The 18945-nt window shown below is 41.3% G+C and overlaps 1 protein-coding gene across 2 annotated transcripts in view; it reads left to right on the top strand.

The window, feature by feature from the left end:
* LOC137635413 (ran-specific GTPase-activating protein-like) overlaps positions 1 to 18945 on the top strand; it is a 32405-nt gene that overhangs the window by 2204 nt on the left and 11256 nt on the right. For both annotated transcript variants that reach the window (XM_068367888.1, XM_068367889.1), the window contains exons 2-3: positions 2710 to 2885; positions 12067 to 12169. In XM_068367888.1, the coding sequence (XP_068223989.1) occupies positions 2710 to 2885; positions 12067 to 12169 (279 nt within the window). The remainder of the gene's footprint in view (positions 1 to 2709; positions 2886 to 12066; positions 12170 to 18945) is intronic.

An 18945-nucleotide genomic window follows, 5' to 3' on the forward strand; every position in this document is an offset into this window, starting at 1 on the left:
AGAAGTTAGATTGTGTGGGTTTTATGTATGATAGCGGCCACCTGTATGTATTATCACCCCCTGTTAGGTAAGTAGGTAAGGACACGTCTTGTAGGTTAGGTTGATGTCCATTTTTAATCAACGCATGAGGAACTGGCCGCTGATGTACAAAGGCTCCAATTGTGTTCCTGACTTGTCATTCTACAAAGGCTCCCATCGGTTGTTGGGACGAAGCCTCATAACCTTGTTACGTAAACTGATTTAGGATGTCGTGTTTGTACTTAGTTGTCGCTTTTATAAGTAGGTGAGGGAAGATTTGCTAAAGCTGAAGGATATATTATAGGTTCCTTTGTATGTCAGCAGCCAGTTCCTCCTGCTTGCAAAATAATTTGGACACCAACTAACTTAGATATAGGGGGTGGCCCCCTTACACTGCCGTCTTCATTCATACACCCTGTTTTATGTTTATATCCAGCAATTCCAATATTTTTGGTTGATTACTTGATTGATTTACTTAACATGAAAGATTTTTTTGTTGTGTAGAACCTTAGGTATTTATACTATCATAAAGTTTTATCCAATCTTAATTTTAAGTCCATGGTATAACTCAAGTCTTGGGCTGCTAATTGGAAAAGTAGAACCTACAGTTATTATTATTATTATTAATTGCTAAACTACAACCTGAGTTGAAAAAGCAGGATGCTATAAGCCTGGGGGCTCCAACAAGGAAAATAGCCCAGTGAGGAAAGCTTATCATTTAATAATAATAATAAATAGAATATTTTAAGAACAGTAACAACAAAAATATCTCCTATATAAGCTATGTAAACTTTATAAAACAAGAGGAAGAGAAATAAGAAAGAATAGTGTGCCTGAGTGTATCCTCAAGTAAGAGAACTCCAACCCAAGACAGTGGAAGACTTATGGCACAGGGGCTATGGCACAACCCAAGGCCATAGAACAATGGTTGATGTTGATTTCTTATTTGAAAACTTTAGAAAAAAAATATTTTGTTTGTTTATTTTCACATGATCTGTTGAGAATATTTGTTTATGCCATCTTTCTTCCCATTTTGAATAATGAACAGCTCACAAATTGAGGCGGATTGGTAAGGGTAGTCACCCTCAAATAGTCAAATATTCTTTGTTACAGTAGGACCAAAAGGGTTCAAGTTTTATTGGTTTGGGCAAATTGTATAAGTATTTTGCGTGATAATTAGTTCCTAGATATTAACTATAATGCTCTTCGAGTTACTCAAGGTTACAGGTGTCTGGTTTCAGTTTCATCAAAAATAGATGCTCGGTAGGACAAGCCCAAACCCCCTAAACTGTGGTGCCCAACCACAGCAGTGGCCTCCCCAGTAAACAGCTTAAACTCACGGTCTGGGGCGGGTATTGATCTCTTGCCATGCGAATGCTAGGCAAACACGCTACCACTGAACTAGCAAGGCAACACCCTCTTGTCACTTTTATTGAACCCTTATTGCCTGATGTCCGATACTCTTGTTGTGAGATATTTGGTCCTACAAAAATACATAGCATTGTCCGATAATAGGAGTAAGACTGGCAAAGTTATACTGTAATGGCCACTAACCCTTTTACCCCCAAAGGACGTACTGGTACGTTTCACCAAAGCCATCCCTTTACCCCCATGGACGTACCGGTACGTCCTTGTAAAAAAATGGTATAAAATTTTTTTTTTCATATTTTTTCTTTTTTTTTCTTTTTTTTTTTAGAAAATTCAGGCATTTTCCAAGAGAATGAGACCAACCTGACCTCTCTATGACAAAAATTAAGGCTGTTAGAGCAATTTAAAAAAAATATATTGCAAAATGTGCTGGGGAAAAAATAACTCCTTGGGGGTTAAGGGCTGGAAATTTCCAAATAGACTGGGGGTAAAAGGGTTATGATTTATTACGGTAGAACATAGTGACCTGGGAAAATTTTGTGTACGCTTCATTCACGCTCCTCATTACATAGTATAGTTTTTGTAGTACAATAGCATAGGTAAAATTATATTAAGTTTTAAACATGAAACTTACTACGGTATGTTGGGACGAATCAACTGTGGTACAAATTGCCTTGGTACGATACAAGGTGGGTCGAAACTCCCCTACTCCAAAACAACTGTACCTCTGCACTGAAGGGAGAGAATTTGATTCGTGGTGCGGTGAAAGAAACCAGCTATTGGTCTCCTTGCTTTTACGATTGATGCGTGCGTAGGACAGAGATCTATCGCTGGAGCCGGTCTTTCCGCTAGTCTTGGCTTTGGCAAATTGTTTGCATGTCCTCACTAGTCGTAGCTACTGTACTTGGTTAGTTTTCAGCGGTCGTTCCATCTTGGCCAAAGTTGTACTGTACTGTACTCGCATTCAAGAACTCTGGTTTGTACAGTTATGAAATAACAAATTGTCGTCAGCGGCTTCGTAAAGTTTCAGATGTGAGAAATACAAAGCGAGGCTCAGAATACCAAATGTCTTGGGTTGATTTTTTCCGTGTGCTTTAATGTTAGATCAATTTTCAATTATTTTACCATTTCTTATATATTGTTTTTGAGCTAGTTTTTGTATCAACAGGAGACTGTGTGTGTGTGTACATGAGTTATAATTCCATGCTTTGTGTTTCTTCTATTTATTTGCTTAATGTCTCTCTCTCTTCTTCTATTTATTTGCTTAATGTCTCTCTCTCTCTCTCTCTCTCTCTACATTTATTAATTTATATACTTTTCCAGACTGACCCCGAGGGCAGCACTGCCGTTGCGAATACCAGCACAGTCTCCGAGGATGGGGGAGGCGGAGGCGGGGCCTCAGCAGACGTCGAGCACGACCCTTACTTCGAGCCGGTCGTTTCCCTGCCGGAAATTCAGGTCAAGACAAACGAGGAAGAGGAGGACGAGATGGTGAAGCTGTGAGCAATTACATTCAGGTTTTTTTTGTCTTTTCAGAATGACAACTTTAATTACATGTACAAAGAAGTCATTACATAATTGAAGACATGCTGTGTGAAACTCACACACATGAAGATGCTACATAAGTTTATGTTAAGAGTTTTGACACTTAATTTTCTTTTGAATGACTTCAATAGATTGATTTTCCATTCGTAAACTAATACAAACATTTTATCTTTAATATGAGTATGCTTTGAGAGAAGTTGGATTCCTGTATTAAGATGTAACGATGTGTCGTTAACTTCCACTTTTATTTTCGGTGCCCGGATAGTTCATTTTGACTTTCAACATCCTTACGTGGCTGTTTTAATCATTTGCTGTTTCCTTTAGACAAATGTATTGGCTGTTGGTCGTGTCCAAGGGATGTTCAGAAGGAAGGATTTGCTGCCGTTTCCTGGAAACTGTAGCGGAGTGACGGCGGCACTCCTGTTTGCTGTTTTATTGCCTCCCCATAGTGGCTTTATGATGTCGACTTTATTTCTAAGGAGGTTGGCATTCATTAGACAATGGTGTGCTTCGTCAGAAGAGGAAGGAAGTTTGGCCGCTTAGGATTGTGAAGCGGAAGGGTTCGGCCTCCCTTCTCACCTTGGGTACCTTCCCAATGAGAAATGTGTCTTCTATGATAATGGTCTTAAGTACGCAAGTCAGGACTAAGAAGTAGGATCGACTGGCCCTTCTCCTTCCTGGTGTGCAGCAGCAGTCGCTCTATTATGCACTTGATTGCTAAATGCTACACGGTGGAGCATTCTCAACAAACCAATGTTAGTGTTGTTTTGTACTTTTGTGCTTTCATACCACCTCCTCTCACCCATGATCTTTTCATAATTTGACTAACCTGATGGAGGAGAGACAGTCAGAGTCATTCCCTTCTCTTTTGTATTTCATTTTTGGGTTGAATTAAACTTCCTCTGGGGATCTTTAATTTATGATCTTTTTCATTCTATATCACTGACTTGGATGCACCTTCGTTCAGTTAGTTGTTTGCGCGTGTTTCGCAAGATTTCTCATCATTTGGACCAATCTCTGCATTGAGGTGTCCCCAGTCTCGTTTCAGGGAATATTCTACTGAAATTCCAGTTGAATAAAGCTTTGGTAGCTATAGGTTGTTCCTCCTCAACTGTCAGCGAGTCCCTGATAGTGACCTAGTCTAATACCTCCCTTGTCGTCTTCATAACTAGGTCGTTAAGAGGTTATCAATAATACTCGCTTTCACACCAGGACAGGATCATAGTGTTTTGACATTTCCCTGGGATACATACACATACATATACCAATCACTTGCCCCAATTTTGAGGGGTAGCCGAGATCAACAAATGAAACAAAAACAAAAGGGGACCTCTACTCTCTACGTTCCTCCCAGCCTAACAAGGGACTCAACCGAGTTCAGCTGGTACTGCTAGGGTGTCACAGCCCCTTACCCTCCCACATTATCCACCACAGATGAAGCTTCATAATGCTGAATCCCCTACTGCTGCTACCTCCGCGGTCATCTAAGGCATCGGAGGCAGCAGCAGGGCCTACCGGAACTGCGTCACAATCGCTCGCCATTCATTCCTATTTCTAGCACGCACTCTAGCCTCTCTCACATCTATCCTCCTATCACCCAGAGCTTCCTTCACTCCATCCATCCACCCAAACCTTGGCCTTCCTCTCGTACTTCTCCCATCAACTCTTGCATTCATCACCTTCTTTAGCAGACAGCCATTTTCCATTCTCTCAACATGGCCAAACCACCTCAACACATTCATATCCACTCTAGCTGCTAACTCATTTCTTACACCCGTTCTGACCCTCACCACTTCGTTCCTAACCCTATCTACTCGAGATACAACAGCCATACTCCTTAGACCCTTCATCTCAAACACATTCAATTTCTGTCTCTCCATCACTTTCATTCCCCACAACTCCGATCCATACATCACACTTGGTACAATCACTTTCTCATATAGAACTCTCTTTACATTCATGCCCAACTCTCTATTTTTTACTACTCCCTTAACTGCCCCCAACACTTTGCAACCTTCATTCCTCTCTGACGTACATCTGCTTCCACTCCACCATTTGCTGCAACAACAGACCTCAAATACTTAAACTGATCCACCTCCTCAAGTAACTCTCCATTCAACATGACATTCAACCTTGCACCACCTTCCCTTCTCGTACATCTCATAACCTCACTCTTACCCACATTAACTCTCAACTTCCTTCTCTCACACACTCTTCCAAATTCTGTCACTAATCGTCCAAGCTTCTCTTCTGTGTCTGCAACCAGTACAGTATCATCCGCAAACAACAACTGATTTACCTCCCATTCATGGTCATTCTCGTCTACCAGTTTTAATCCTCGTCCAAGCACTCGAGCATTCACCTCTCTCACCACTCCATCAACATACAAGTTAAACAACCACGGCGACATCACACATCCCTGTCTCAGCCCCACTCTCACCGGAAACCAACCACTCACTTCATTTCCTATCCTAACACATGCTTTACTACCTTTGTAGAAACTTTTCACTGCTTGCAACAACCTTCCACCAACTCCATATAACCTCATCACATTCCACATTGCTTCCCTATCAACTCTATCATACACTTTCTCCAGATCCATAAATGCAACATACACCTCCTTACCTTTTGCTAAATATTTCTCGCATATCTGCCTAACTGTAAAAATCTGATTCATACAACCCCTACCTCTTCTAAAACCACCCTGTATTTCTAAGATTGCATTCTCTGTTTTATCCTTAATCCTATTAATCATTACTCTACCATACACTTTTCCAACTACACTCAACAAACTAATACCTCTTGAATTACAACACTCATGCACATCTCCCTTACCCTTATATAGTGGTACAATACATGCACAAACCCAATCTACTGGTACCATTGACAACACAAAACATATATTAAACAATCTCACCAACCATTCAAGTACAGTCACACCCCCCTCCTTCAACATCTCAGCTCTCACACCATCCATACCAGATGCTTTTCCTACTCTCGTTTCATCTAGTGCTCTCCTCACTTCCTCTATTGTAATCTCTCTCATTCTCATCTCCCATCACTGGCACCTCAACACCTGCAACAGAATTATATCTGCCTCCCTATTATCCTTAACATTCAGTCAACTTTCAAAATATTCTGCCCATCTTTTCCTTGCCTCCTCTCCTTTTAACAACCTTCTATTTCCATCTTTCACTTTCTCTTCAGTTCTTGAGCCAGCCTTCCTTACTCTCTTCACTTCTTTCCAAAACTACTTCTTATTCTCTTCATATGAATGACCCAATGCCTGACCCCACCTCAGGTCAGCTGCCCTCTTTGCCTCACGTACCTTGCGCTTTACTTCCACATTTTTCTCTTTATATTTTTCATACTTTTCTATACTATTACTCTGCAGCCATTCTTCAAAAGCCCTCTTTTTCTCTTCTACTTTGACCTTCATTCCTTCATTCCACCATTCACTGCCCTTCCTCATGCTGCCTCCAACAACCTTCTTTCCACACACATCACTTGCAATTCCAACAAAATTTTCTTTTACTAACTTCCACTCCTCCTCTAAATTGCCAGTTTCTCTTACTTTCACTTGGTCATATATCATTTTCAACCTTTCCTGATATTTACTTTTTATCCCCGGTTTTATTAGCTCTTCAACCCTCAATAGCTCCCTTTTTACATCCACCTACTCTATTCCCCCACTCTTTTGCTACAACTAATTTTCCTTCCACCAAAAAAGGATCAGACATACCGTTAGCCATACCCCTAAACACATGCACGTCTTTCAATCTTCCAAACGTTCTTTTAGTTATCAACACACAATCCATTAACGCCCTTTCTACTACTCTTCCATTTGCCACTCTTACCCATGTATACTTATTTTTATCTTTCTTTTTGAAAAAGCTATTACTTATCACCATCTCTCGCTCAACACACATATCTACCAGTCTCTCACCACTCTCATTTTCACCTGGTACGCCATACTTCCCAGCGACACCTCCTACCTCTCCAGCGCCCACTCTTAGCATTTAAGTCACCCATGATAACTACATAATTCCTTCTACACACCTAGTTAATTCATTCCAGAACTCATTCCGCTCTTCTTCACACCTAGTTAATTCATTCCAGAACTCATTCCGCTCTTCTTCACTTTTCTCACTACCTGGCCCATACGCACTGACAAACGCCCAACATTCCCTACCCAACCTAACCCTTACCCACATTAACCTAGATGATATCTCCTTCCATTCCACTACTTTACCTGTCATTCATTCACTCAGCAATAAAGCTACACCCTCTCTCGCTCTTCCCCTTTCAATCCCAGAATCTCAACCAGACATTTCACCAAACATCACTTCACCCTTTCCTTTTATCTTCGTGTCACACAAGGCCAATACATTCATCCTTCTATTCCTAAACATACTTCCAGTTTCACATCTTTTACTCTCTATCGTACTACATCCACGCACATTCAAACACCCCGGGATAGTATACATTTTTCCTCCGGGGGAGGGGTCTCCCCCATTAAAAGATGATGATCTGTGTTCGTTTAGGAAGAACAAACGAGAAATGTTTCAAGATGTTTTTTCCCTTAGGATACAAACCCGAATATGTCAAGTTAAACTTCCTTAGTAAACTTTCCAAGTGAGGTTTGCAAACCTCTCGGTAATGTTAACGAACGACGATACTTCTGTTCGTGACTTGGGTCAACGAGTAGTGGTCTTTTCACGGACCATTGACGAGAGCTGGTGCACTCTTAGGAAGAAAGCAAGGCAGTAGAGGTGTCTCCAAGGGTCATCCAGGCGCCAGAACTGTTAGGAAAACACACACTGGGTATAAAGGGTCAGTCGTCATTTCTTCTTTCAGTGGGAGCTCGGTGACCTTTCTGGCGGTGGGGGTCTTCTCCTATTAAAAGACTGATTTGTATAGTTAGGAAAAATACAAATGATTTTGACTTTTGAATTTGATGTCTTTCTTCTTGCTCTGCTAATTATATTTGTAAAGAAATACCTTTCAATAAATCATAAAACTCAAATGAATATAAACTGGTTTTCAATGTTATCTTAATTTAATAATGTTTGAACTTTTCTGTTATCAATTCTAGATGCAATTTTATGAATAGTACTTACCTGGCAGTTATATATATAGCCGAGTCTCCGACTTCGGCAGAATTTAATCGAAAATCGCGGCAACCGCCTTGTGGTGGTTGTGTGGTTAGATGGTTAACAACCTTTACAGGGTAGTACTTGGAATCATTCCCGTTTTCTGGGACGAATGATCCTAGTGGCTCCACTCTGGGCTGCGAGGGAATGGTTCACCGAAGTGGTAGGGTTGCTGATGGATGTTCCAAGAAGACTCCCGGCAAGTCCAGATCTTCTCAGACAACCCCACTTGGAGAGATTTCATCAAAACCCCCTCGCTCTCAATCTGACTGCCTTCAGACTGTCGAGAAGCTCGTTAGATCTCGAGGCTTTTCGGCACAAGCGGCGAAAGCTATTGCCAGAGCAAGGAGGATCTCTTCACAAAGAGTCTACCTGTCAAAGTGGGAGACCTTTAGAGCTTGGTACAGGAGACACAAGGTTTCCTCGTCCTCTACCTCTCTAAGCCAGATTGCAGACTTTCTTTTGTACCTTAGGCAGGATGCTAAGCTGGCTGTATCTGCCATCAAAGGATACAGGAGCATGCTCTCAACCGTCTTTAGGCATAGAGGCTTAGAGTTATCTCAGAATAAGGACTTGCAGGACCTCATTAGGTCTTTTGAGACAATGAAGCAGGTGCAGTTAAGACCCCCTTCTTGGAACCTGGATGTGGTGTTTTAAGTTTTTGTGCTCCAAGAAGTTTGAGCCTATCTCGCAAGCCTCTCTGCGAGATGTGACTAAAAAAACCCTCTTCCTTTTGACTCTAGCGACTGCCAGGAAGATCAGCGAGGTCCAGGCAATCGAGAAGCGTGTAGGCTTCACCCAAAATGGAGCGGTTTGTGCCTTGAGGTTCGACTTTCTCGCCAAGACTGAGAACCCTTCGAAACCCTGGCCCAGGACTTTTGAAGTCCCTAACCTCACAAATCTAGTGGGTCAGGAACAGGAAAGCCTCCTCTGCCCGGTTAGGGCTATCAAGGCTTATTTGGCCCACACTAAGAACGTGAGGGGTGCTTCCAACTCCTTATGGTGTTCGGTGAAGGATCCTCAAAAACCCCTGTCAAAGAACGCTTTGTCCTTTTTCCTGAGGGAAACTATTAGGGAAGCCCACCTCTTTTGTGAGGAAGAAAACTTGGCCCTGTTAAAAGTACGGGCTCACGAAGTAAGAGCCATTGCTGCCTCACTGGCATACCGGAAAAATATGTCAGTTAGGCAGATCATGGACGAAACGTTCTGGAGGAGCAACTCTGTCTTCGCTTCTCATTACCTCAGAGAGGTAAGAGTGGACTATGACAAGTGTTATACCTCGGGCCCGTACGTAGCTGCGGCTTCTGTATTAGGCAAAGGAGTGACTACCCCCACTCAACCTTAGTTTATGTACTTGTATATGGGTTTGTGCTTTTCATGGTTGTCTGAGGTCCTCGTCTTGTGGTACGGTTCCCTCAGTCCAGATAGATAGCTTATATCTATTTCTGCAAGATTAGATGGTTAGTTTTAGTAAGGTTGCAATTCTTTTTTATTTTATGGGGCGAAGGTAGTTTCTGAAGTCTAGTCAAGTTGTTGGTCCTACCCCTTTGACAGACTCGATTGAGTTGTTTGCAGCGTAGCAGGTCTACTCCTGGCTGAACACTCCTAAGGGAAAGCGACTCTAGAGGCAGTTACCTTTGAAGTCAGCTACCTGAGCAGGTAAGGAATCAAGGTGTTTTTGTTCTCCTACAACTCTTGTTGTTTCCCCAACTATGTTTTTTCTGTCTGTTTCCCTCCTCCAAATGTGTGAATCAGCTATATATATATATATAACTGCCAGGTAAGTACTATTCATAAAAATGGAGTTTTTATGATAAAATAAAGTTTTATGAATACTTACCTGGCAGTTATATATATATATATTTTAAAGCTCACCCACCTCCCCTCAGGAGACAGGTCGGGCAAAGATAATCTGAGGAACAGAAAACGGGAATGATTCCAAGTACCACCCTGTAAGGGTTGTTAACCATCTAACCACACAACCACCACAAGGCGGTTGCCGCGATTTTCGATTAAATTCTGCCGCAGTCAGAGACTCAGCTATATATATATATATATATATATATATATATATATATATATATATATATATATATATATATATATATATATATATATATATATATACTGCCAGGTAAGTATTCATAAAACTTTGTTTTATCATAAAAACTCCATTTTTAACAACTGCAACTATCAATTGTTTTCATTTTGGTTTTGTTAGCGGTTTTAAAGGTCCCGACGGTGTCACGATGATGCTCGCATGTAGTTAGTTAACAGGGTATTGTTTATATGATTTCGCTCGCTATCACATAATCCTTGAAGAAAAGAACCAGAGTTCTATGCACTCTCGACTAGTTTCCTATTAAAATGCGTATCGAATGACAGACGAATCAGCTGTTGACCCTGACGATCCACAGCCATCTTTATACCTGATGTATACAAAGATATTGAATGTAAATATTGGTAAATGTACTATTGTCAAATCATTTGAATAGCCTAATTTGTTATTACATACATACATATACCAAGGCACTTGCCCCAATTTTGGGGGGTAGCCGACATCAACAAATGAAACGAAAACAAAAAGGGGACCTCTACTCTCTACGTTCCTCCCAGCCTTTTGTTATTTAACCTTGAAAATGTTTCTATTTTGTACTATCTTAGAGCAAACCACATTCACAAATAAAAAGCCGCTATGTACTGTCAACATTGACATGTATTGGTGCACATTTATTCGTAAAATTAGATGACTTTTTTTCGGTACCAAATTAAAAACTAGAATTCATTTTGCTCGTAAGCTAAGATAGATTCTTTTTAACCCTATATTCAAAATAACAAAATCATTTGCGGTTTAGCCCAGTGACGAGTAAGTTGGGCTCGAACCGCTTTTCAACTTGTCGCCTCTCGTGGAAGCAATGACCGACGTAAGGCGAGGAACGCCTGTACACGAAGAAGACTACTCGAACCAAATACTGAGAAAGCTCTTGTCATTGGAAAAATAAAGCATTAGTATTGCATTGGAGTGCCTCATCGATTCATGGCAATTCTGACCCTGTATAAAATAAGTAGAAACCTCCTCCATTAAAGAAACGTATTCAAACAATGTTAGAACTGAATATTGATTTCCAATGTTATAAGTTAGTCATGGGTTATTTGATCTTGCTAATACATTGAGGATCTTGATGTCATTTAGATCATTTATAATGAATGTAAAGAGAGTTCTATATGAGAAAGTGATTGTACCAACTGTGATGTATGGATCGGAGTTGTGGGGAATGAAAGTGATGGAGAGACAGAAATTGAATGTGTTTGAGATGAAGTGTCTAAGGAGTATGGCTGGTGTATCTCGAGTAGATAGAGTTAGGAACGAAGTGGTGAGGGAGAGAACGGGTGTAAGAAATGAGTTAGCAGCTAGAGTGGATATGAATGTGTTGAGGTGGTTTGGCCATGTTGAGAGAATGGAAAATGGCTGTCTGCTAAAGAAGGTGATGAATGCAAGAGTTGATGGGAGAAGTACAAGAGGAAGGCCAAGGTTTGGGTGGATGGATGGTGTGAAGAAAGCTCTGGGTGATAGGAGGATAGATGTGAGAGAGGCAAGAGAGCGTGCTAGAAATAGGAATGAATGGCGAGCGATTGTGACGCAGTTCCGGTAGGCCCTGCTGCTTCCTCCGGTGCCTTAGATGACCGCGGAGGTAGCAGCAGTAGGGGACTCGGCTGTATGAAGCTTCATCTGTGGTGGAAATGTGGGAGGTTGGGCTGTGGCACCCTAGCAGTACCAGCTGAACTCGGCTGAGTCCCTGGTTAGGCTGGAGGAACGTAGAGAGTAGAGGTCCCCTTTTTTGTTTTGTTTCTTGTTGATGTCGGCTATCCCCCAAAATTGGGGGAAGTGCCTTGGTATATGGATGGATGGATAATGATTGTACTGTATTCATAAGAGATCTTATTCAGCCTGTGGATGTACAACTTATCTTTGCTTCGACAGACGGTGCAAGCTGTTCCGTTACAACACACTGGAGACCCCGGCGGAGTGGAAGGAGAGAGGAACCGGAGATGTCAAGATACTGAAGCACAGCAAGAAGAAGACGGTGAGTAACGTATTTCGGCTCTCCACTCATGAATGGGGGGGGGGGGGGGGCAAGGGACAGTGACTTTGCCCTGACCCTTGGTAGTAAGGTTTATATTTGAGTCAGAACAATGACATTTGTTCCGTAACCGAAATACAAACCACGCTATTTACAGAGGGTTTACCTTTTAGCGCAGCTGAAATGACGAGCCAATAGTTTTAACGAGGGTTAATTACCCCCGCGCTAGTTAGCGGGGGGTGGGGAAGGGTAGCTTGCTACCCCTCCCCCCTCCACACACCGGTGACTTGCTTCACTTCACTTTTGGCTCGGCGGTGATCAGACGTGTCTGCTCATCGTCCTCGTGACAGCCTTTAATTTTCTGCTTTTTCTTTTCAGCGTGTGTGTTGGTTGGAAGTTGACCTTCATTATTTTTTGTTTTTCTCTTTGCAATGCGTACATGCCCTGGAGTTGCCGGCCGTCCTTGTGGGACTTTCATGTCGGACGTAACGACGGATCCGCACACCCTCTGCCCTCAATGTCGGGGCCGACGGTGTGACCAGGAGAACATGTGCCGTGAGTGCAGGGAGTGATCTGCCTCCCAGTGGGAGAGGTTTGGCCGTCGGCGTAAGAAGAAGTCCAAGAGAAACCGTTCTCCTCCGTGGGTAGCCTTGAAGGAGGAAGGTTCTCGGGACTCTTCTTCCGCCGCCCAAACCTCCTCCGAAGCTCCCGCTCGTCCGCCTCCTAAGGAGAGTCGGCCGAGTGGGAGCGCAGGCCCTTGTTCTGTTTCCCGACCTTCGGTGGGGGGAGAGGGCATCGTCTCCCATATAGTCCATGAGCCTGGGGGGTTGGTCGGTACCATTTTGGGGCAGGAAATCTCATAGTGATTAACTGAAAGACCAATGTCTATAGTCTTCAAAAATGTATGATATCATTCTATATCTCTTTGCCTTCCTTGTGTTTTCAACCGTTTTTTATGTATGACATTTGATTTTTCCCGGCGTGACTTACAGGTGATATTTGTCTCCTGCGAGCTAGTCCATTAATATTATTAGGACTTATTATTTACCAAAATAAAGGCCAAGTAAAGGACTTCAAAAGAATCTATCACATATTTTAATATTTTGTACACAGTGTTAGTTAGGAGCATATCTATGTTGAAATTAATGATTTTTTTTTTCAATGTAACTGGTAAATTTTCCGTATAGAAATAATATCATGTCTGGTATTTGTGATTCAACTTAACATTCATATTCAGTGTTTCAAGGGCTTTCTTTTGATACCAATATGTGATCCATAGCTATTATATTAACCCTTTCACCCCCAAAGGACGTACCGGTACGTTCTTGCAAAACACTGTTAATTACATATTTTACATATTTTTTGATAATTTTTTGAGAAACTTCAGGCATTTTCCAAAAGAATGAGACCAACCTGACCTCTCTAGGACAAAAATTAAGCCTGTTAGAGCAATTTAAAGAAAAAATATAGCAAAATGTGCTCGAAATTTAACCTTATGGGGGGGTAAAAGGGTTAAGAAAGTTATTGGATGTTAAAATAACGACTATCACGCTCCTGAATCATTCATTTACTGTATATAACAGAAATAAAAAATAACGCATATAGTTTCTCCTCTTTTAGATTACTTATGCTGATGGCAGATGCAGCTGATAGTCCTGGAGAACAGTAGGTCTACTTTGTCAAGATGGACTCTACGAAAGACAAATGCATTATCCACATTGAAACTTATGATAATGACCCAACAACACTGGTAACACCTAAGGACTATGACTCATGGTTGGTGCTTCTTGATGCAGCCCGAGTGAGGAATCATAAACCAATTCTCCAAATTGCAGAAAGTCTACATGAGCAAGAGATGCCCAACATTGGTTACCACAGATAATGTTGAAGCCGATTTACACTAAAAAGAGATCTGAATAACTTTAAATGAAAATCAGCTGAAAATTCAGAAGACCATCCAGGTAGCAGTGGAGCAGCAAAGAGACATAAGAGAACACCATCTACATCCCGAGTATACCAGCCTGAGTGTATATTTTGTGGAAAAGATAAGTGTTTGAAAGGAACATCCACTCGTGAACATCTTATCCTGGCTAGGCAGTTAAGGGTTGATGAGAGGGAAAAACCAGATGACAAGATATTAGCAGCAACGAGTCGAGACATTGTTGCTGCAGAGGCTCATTACCACAACTCTTGCTACAGAAATTATACCCTAAAAACAAAAAAGTCTCAAGAATCTAGAACAAGCAAGAATGAGAATGAATATGAAATAGCTTACAACAATGTTGAATCTGAGGCTTATGATGACCCTTTTACATTTTTAAGAAATGAAATGTTGCCTGATAAGCTAATTGTTCCTGTAGCCACACTTGCAGTTATAATGGAGAACATCATGCATTCCAGAGGTTACAGAATGAATGAATCCACCAAGAAACGCATCAAATGGAGACTGGACTCAGAAGTTGGAGACATTATCCACATTTATAAGGATGAAGCATTAAAGTTGTTAGCAATTCCAGACAGCATTACAATGCAAGACATGGTCCTTGAAAACAAATATCTTTGAAATGAATTGAAATCCACAACCTTTGCCACCAAGAACTAGTAATAAAGATGCGGATGAAGCTGCAGAATCTGCTCGGAATAATCATTTAATCTGGATCATTCTCAGACAATCAAATATGGAAAATAAGAACATCCCAAGTTGGACAGGATTTAACATAAACATGAGAAAGGATATCTCCATCAAAGAAGACATCCTTTGCTACCTTCCCACTATAAACGCCCCTGCAACCGAGCTCACTACAGCTTTTGAAATCCTGAATCAGTCCGAGGCTATCCGAACAGAGTTGCAGCTACCAGTTATTGTCATTGTCGTAGATCAAGCCATTTTTGCAAAATTATCAGAGATTGATTGGAGACAGAGTTAAATATGCCAATGTCACAATTAGGTTGGGAGCATTTCATACCATCTGCAATGCTCTGGCTGTCCTATGCATGAGGTTTATGGATGCTGGTTTACGTGACCTATGTATAGAATCGGGTGTTGTTTCAGAAGGTTCAATTAATGGTGTTCTTGAAGGTAAAATGTACAACCGAGCTGTCAGAATTCATAAACTTGTGTATGAAGCTCTCATGAGATTGATCTGGGAACAGTTTATGTCACAATTGGACGAAGATGAACATGTGTACCTGAGAGTTCAAAATACCTTATCCCAGTTAACTAACAAAGACCTAAACCAGAACGATATTGGCAACTTGTAAGTGACTCTAGACTTTAATGACCTCAAAATAATGTGGTCACAGTTTCTTAACCATCTCCGCAAGTCGAATGGTGATCTGTCTGCCTTTTGGATGTCCTACGTTGACATGGATGAGGACATTATTCTTGGCTTGCTACGTGCATCCCGTGAAGGCAACTGGGAGCTCTATCTGCATGCCATCAGATCACTGATTCCCTGGTCATTTTCATATGACAGAACCAACTATGCCAGATACCTCCCTGTGTATTATGCCCAGATGTCAGCCCTAAGTGATACACATCCAGAAGTGTATGAAGCTTTCAGGGATGGTTGATTTTCTGTCCAGATGTCAAGCACTAATCCTTTTGACCGTCTTCCAGTAGATCAGGCACTCGAAGTTACAGTGAACAGAGACACTCAAACACCAGGAGGCACAACCAGATTTAGTATGAAGTCAGGGGCAACCAAACGCTATTGCATAACTTCTGAGCACAGAAGTGCATTCTTAGGTCAGTTAAGAGACATGGTTCACGAGAATAAATCAGATGCAGTTCATTATGATCTCCAGCACCCAAGATCTGAGAAAGATGAGGAAGCAATTTTGGCAATAGTTAGTGGAATTGAAAGCTGGGTAAACCCATTTTCCAGTCAACAGGACATGATGAGCATCTCAACAGTAAAGACTGCCACTCCAGAAGTTGCTTCAGATTTACTTAATGCTCTAGATGTTGGAGAGAAGTGTTACACCAAGTTTAAGCAAGAAAGACTAGCTTTGGATCCCCCTGTTACACAATTCTTTGATATTGTCAAGCTCAATAAACTGAAAACCTTTAGCCACATGTGCAGGAAGGAAGAAGTGAAGGCTCATACTGGAAGAGCAGTGATATTGAAGGCAGACAGGTCATTGTTTGGGAGAATCATTGTAATTGCCCAAAGTCAAAATTTTCAAATAGCAGATATATTGTCCTATCCTCTTGGACCAATGCCATGGGCATTAGCAACCCCTAAGGGTTTGCCAAGGAAGACAAACAAGGCAATCTTCGCTAAAGCATTGTACAAGGATGTCACACCAGAGGAGGAAATGCCCTTAAATTCGGCTTCTGTAATCGATGGCATGATGTTAGTACAAAAGGTGAAAGGGGATGAGAAAACTTTTGGTGACATTGCTCAAACAGTCTTTGCTATGGTAATGAAAGAGGGAGGCTCTAGTCAGAGAATTGACATTGTGTTTGATCAATACCATGAACTATCCATCAAAAACTCAGAAGTGTTAGAGGACAACAGTATGGATCAAGTCTTCAAAAGATTACACCAAATCAGCCTGTCCGTCAGTGGAGGTCCTTTCTGAATCAGAGTGTCAATAAAACTAACTTTATAACTTTTCTTGTGAATGAGTGGAAGCAGCAACATTACAGAAGCAGGCTACAGCAAAAGGTTATGTTTGTCACAGATGCTGACCAGTGCTTCAAGATAACACAACATGGAAGTGAGATGGTAACGGATCTATCGTGTACTCAAGAAGAAGCCGATGGCCGTCTTCTCTTACATGCTGTAAGCAAGGACATCCAACAGTTGTTATCAGCTCCGATGATACGGATGTGCTCATCTTGCTCGTGGCTTTCAAGAATATCATCTGTGGTCATCTGTATCTGAAATGTGGGATTAAGACACGAACAAAGATTTTATCAATTGACAAGGTTACTGCTACACTTAGTGCTGATATTTGCAAAGGACTAGTTGGAATGCATGCTTTCACAGGCTGCGATAGTGAGAGTGCATTTGCTGGCAAAGGAAAAACAAGCTCATTCAAATTAATGACCACAAATAATGAATTTGATGGAACTTGGGAGTGAATGGGACCTTTCTCAAGAACAGATGGAAAGACTTGAAGCAGTTACTTGTCTCATCTGTGCGGCCAAGACACCTTGTGTTCATGTAAATGCTCTGAGATACAATCTCTTCTGTGCAAGAAAGGTGAGATAGAAAGCCACCAAGTGCCTCCTAGCAGAGACTGCTTGAAACAACATGCACAACGTGCCAATTATCAGTCTGCTATATGGAGACGATGTCTACAGCAAAATCCTCACATTCCAAATCCTATAGGCCATGGTTGGAAGCTGGAAAAAGATGATGGAGGAGACCAGCTAGTTATTAAATGGATGGATGGACAACCTGTTCCTGAGGCTGTGCTCGATCTTTTGTCATGCAAGTGTTCTAAAAAGTGTGCCATACCAAGATGTGTATGTCTGGCTAATGGACTAAAATGCACCGACATGTGCAAATTACAAGACTGTGAAAATCGGGTGTCAGGTGGTGAGGATGATGATAATAATGATGAAACAATGATGGAAATGGAAGATTTTGAAGACTACTGAACTTAAAATACCCTATCTGGACAATAGTATTAAGTATATTGGTGGTGTAATGGTTTACATGCTTATAATGTATTACAGTATGTATATATTGGATTTAGTGTTCATAGCTTTTTTAATACAAGTATTGCAATTGGTGTTATGTAATGCACATTTAAATAATTAATTTTAGATTTTAATCTTATTTCTACAGTTGTTATATTCACATTTTATGATATGAATTTGATCTCTAACCCTGTATTCCCATTTTCAACATTTTAGTTTATGCTCATAAAAAAACAATATTTGATAGTAGTTGCTTTAAGATTCAATAACTTTCTTAATATAATAGCTATGGATCACATATTGGTATCAAAGGAAAGCTCTTGAAACAAAGAATATGAATGGTAAGTTGAATCACAAATACCAGACATGATATTTCTATAAGGAAAAATTTCCAGTTACATTGAAAAACAATCATTAATTTCAGCATAAATATGCTCCTAACTAACACTGTGTACAAGATATTAAATTATGTGATAGCTTCTTTTGAAGCCCTTTTCATGGCCTTTATTTTGGTATATAATAAGTCCTAATAATATTAATGGACTAGCTCGCAGGAGAAAAATATCACCTGTAAGTCACGCCGGAAAAAATCACATGTCATACATAAAAAACGGTTGATAACACAAGGAAGGCAAAGAGATATAGAATGCTATCATACATTTTTGAAGACTATAGACATTGGTCTTTCAGTTAATCACTATGAGATTTCCTGCCCCAAAATGGTACCAAGGGCCAAAATTTTGAGACCAGGTCATGGACTAATAGCGAGGCGGTTCCCCCTCCTCCTCCGGGGGAGGTTATTGATAATGCCTTAACCAATGATGATCTTTTACAGATTTGGTCGTCCCTGGGGCTTAAGGGCTTGCCCTCCAGGGTCGCTTTAATTGACTTTGTCTCGTTGGGGGCCGCTGTTAAGCAGTCGCCGGCGGTAGCAGAGGTAGACCCTCTGTCTATTGTCGACGTCGTGGTGACAGGCCTCTGACGTGGCTGGGCAATCTGCCGCAGGTGCTGTTGCTAATGATGGTGCTGAAGGCTCTCCTCCCCCTTCCGTACATCCTTCGAAGGGGGAGGTGAGTCCTTCGGTCTCTGCTGCTGCTCAGCTTCCTTCTGAGGGAAGTGCTTT

The sequence above is a fragment of the Palaemon carinicauda genome, unplaced genomic scaffold (assembly GCF_036898095.1).
Source record: "Palaemon carinicauda isolate YSFRI2023 unplaced genomic scaffold, ASM3689809v2 scaffold121, whole genome shotgun sequence".
Classification (NCBI taxonomy): Eukaryota; Metazoa; Arthropoda; class Malacostraca; order Decapoda; family Palaemonidae; genus Palaemon; species Palaemon carinicauda.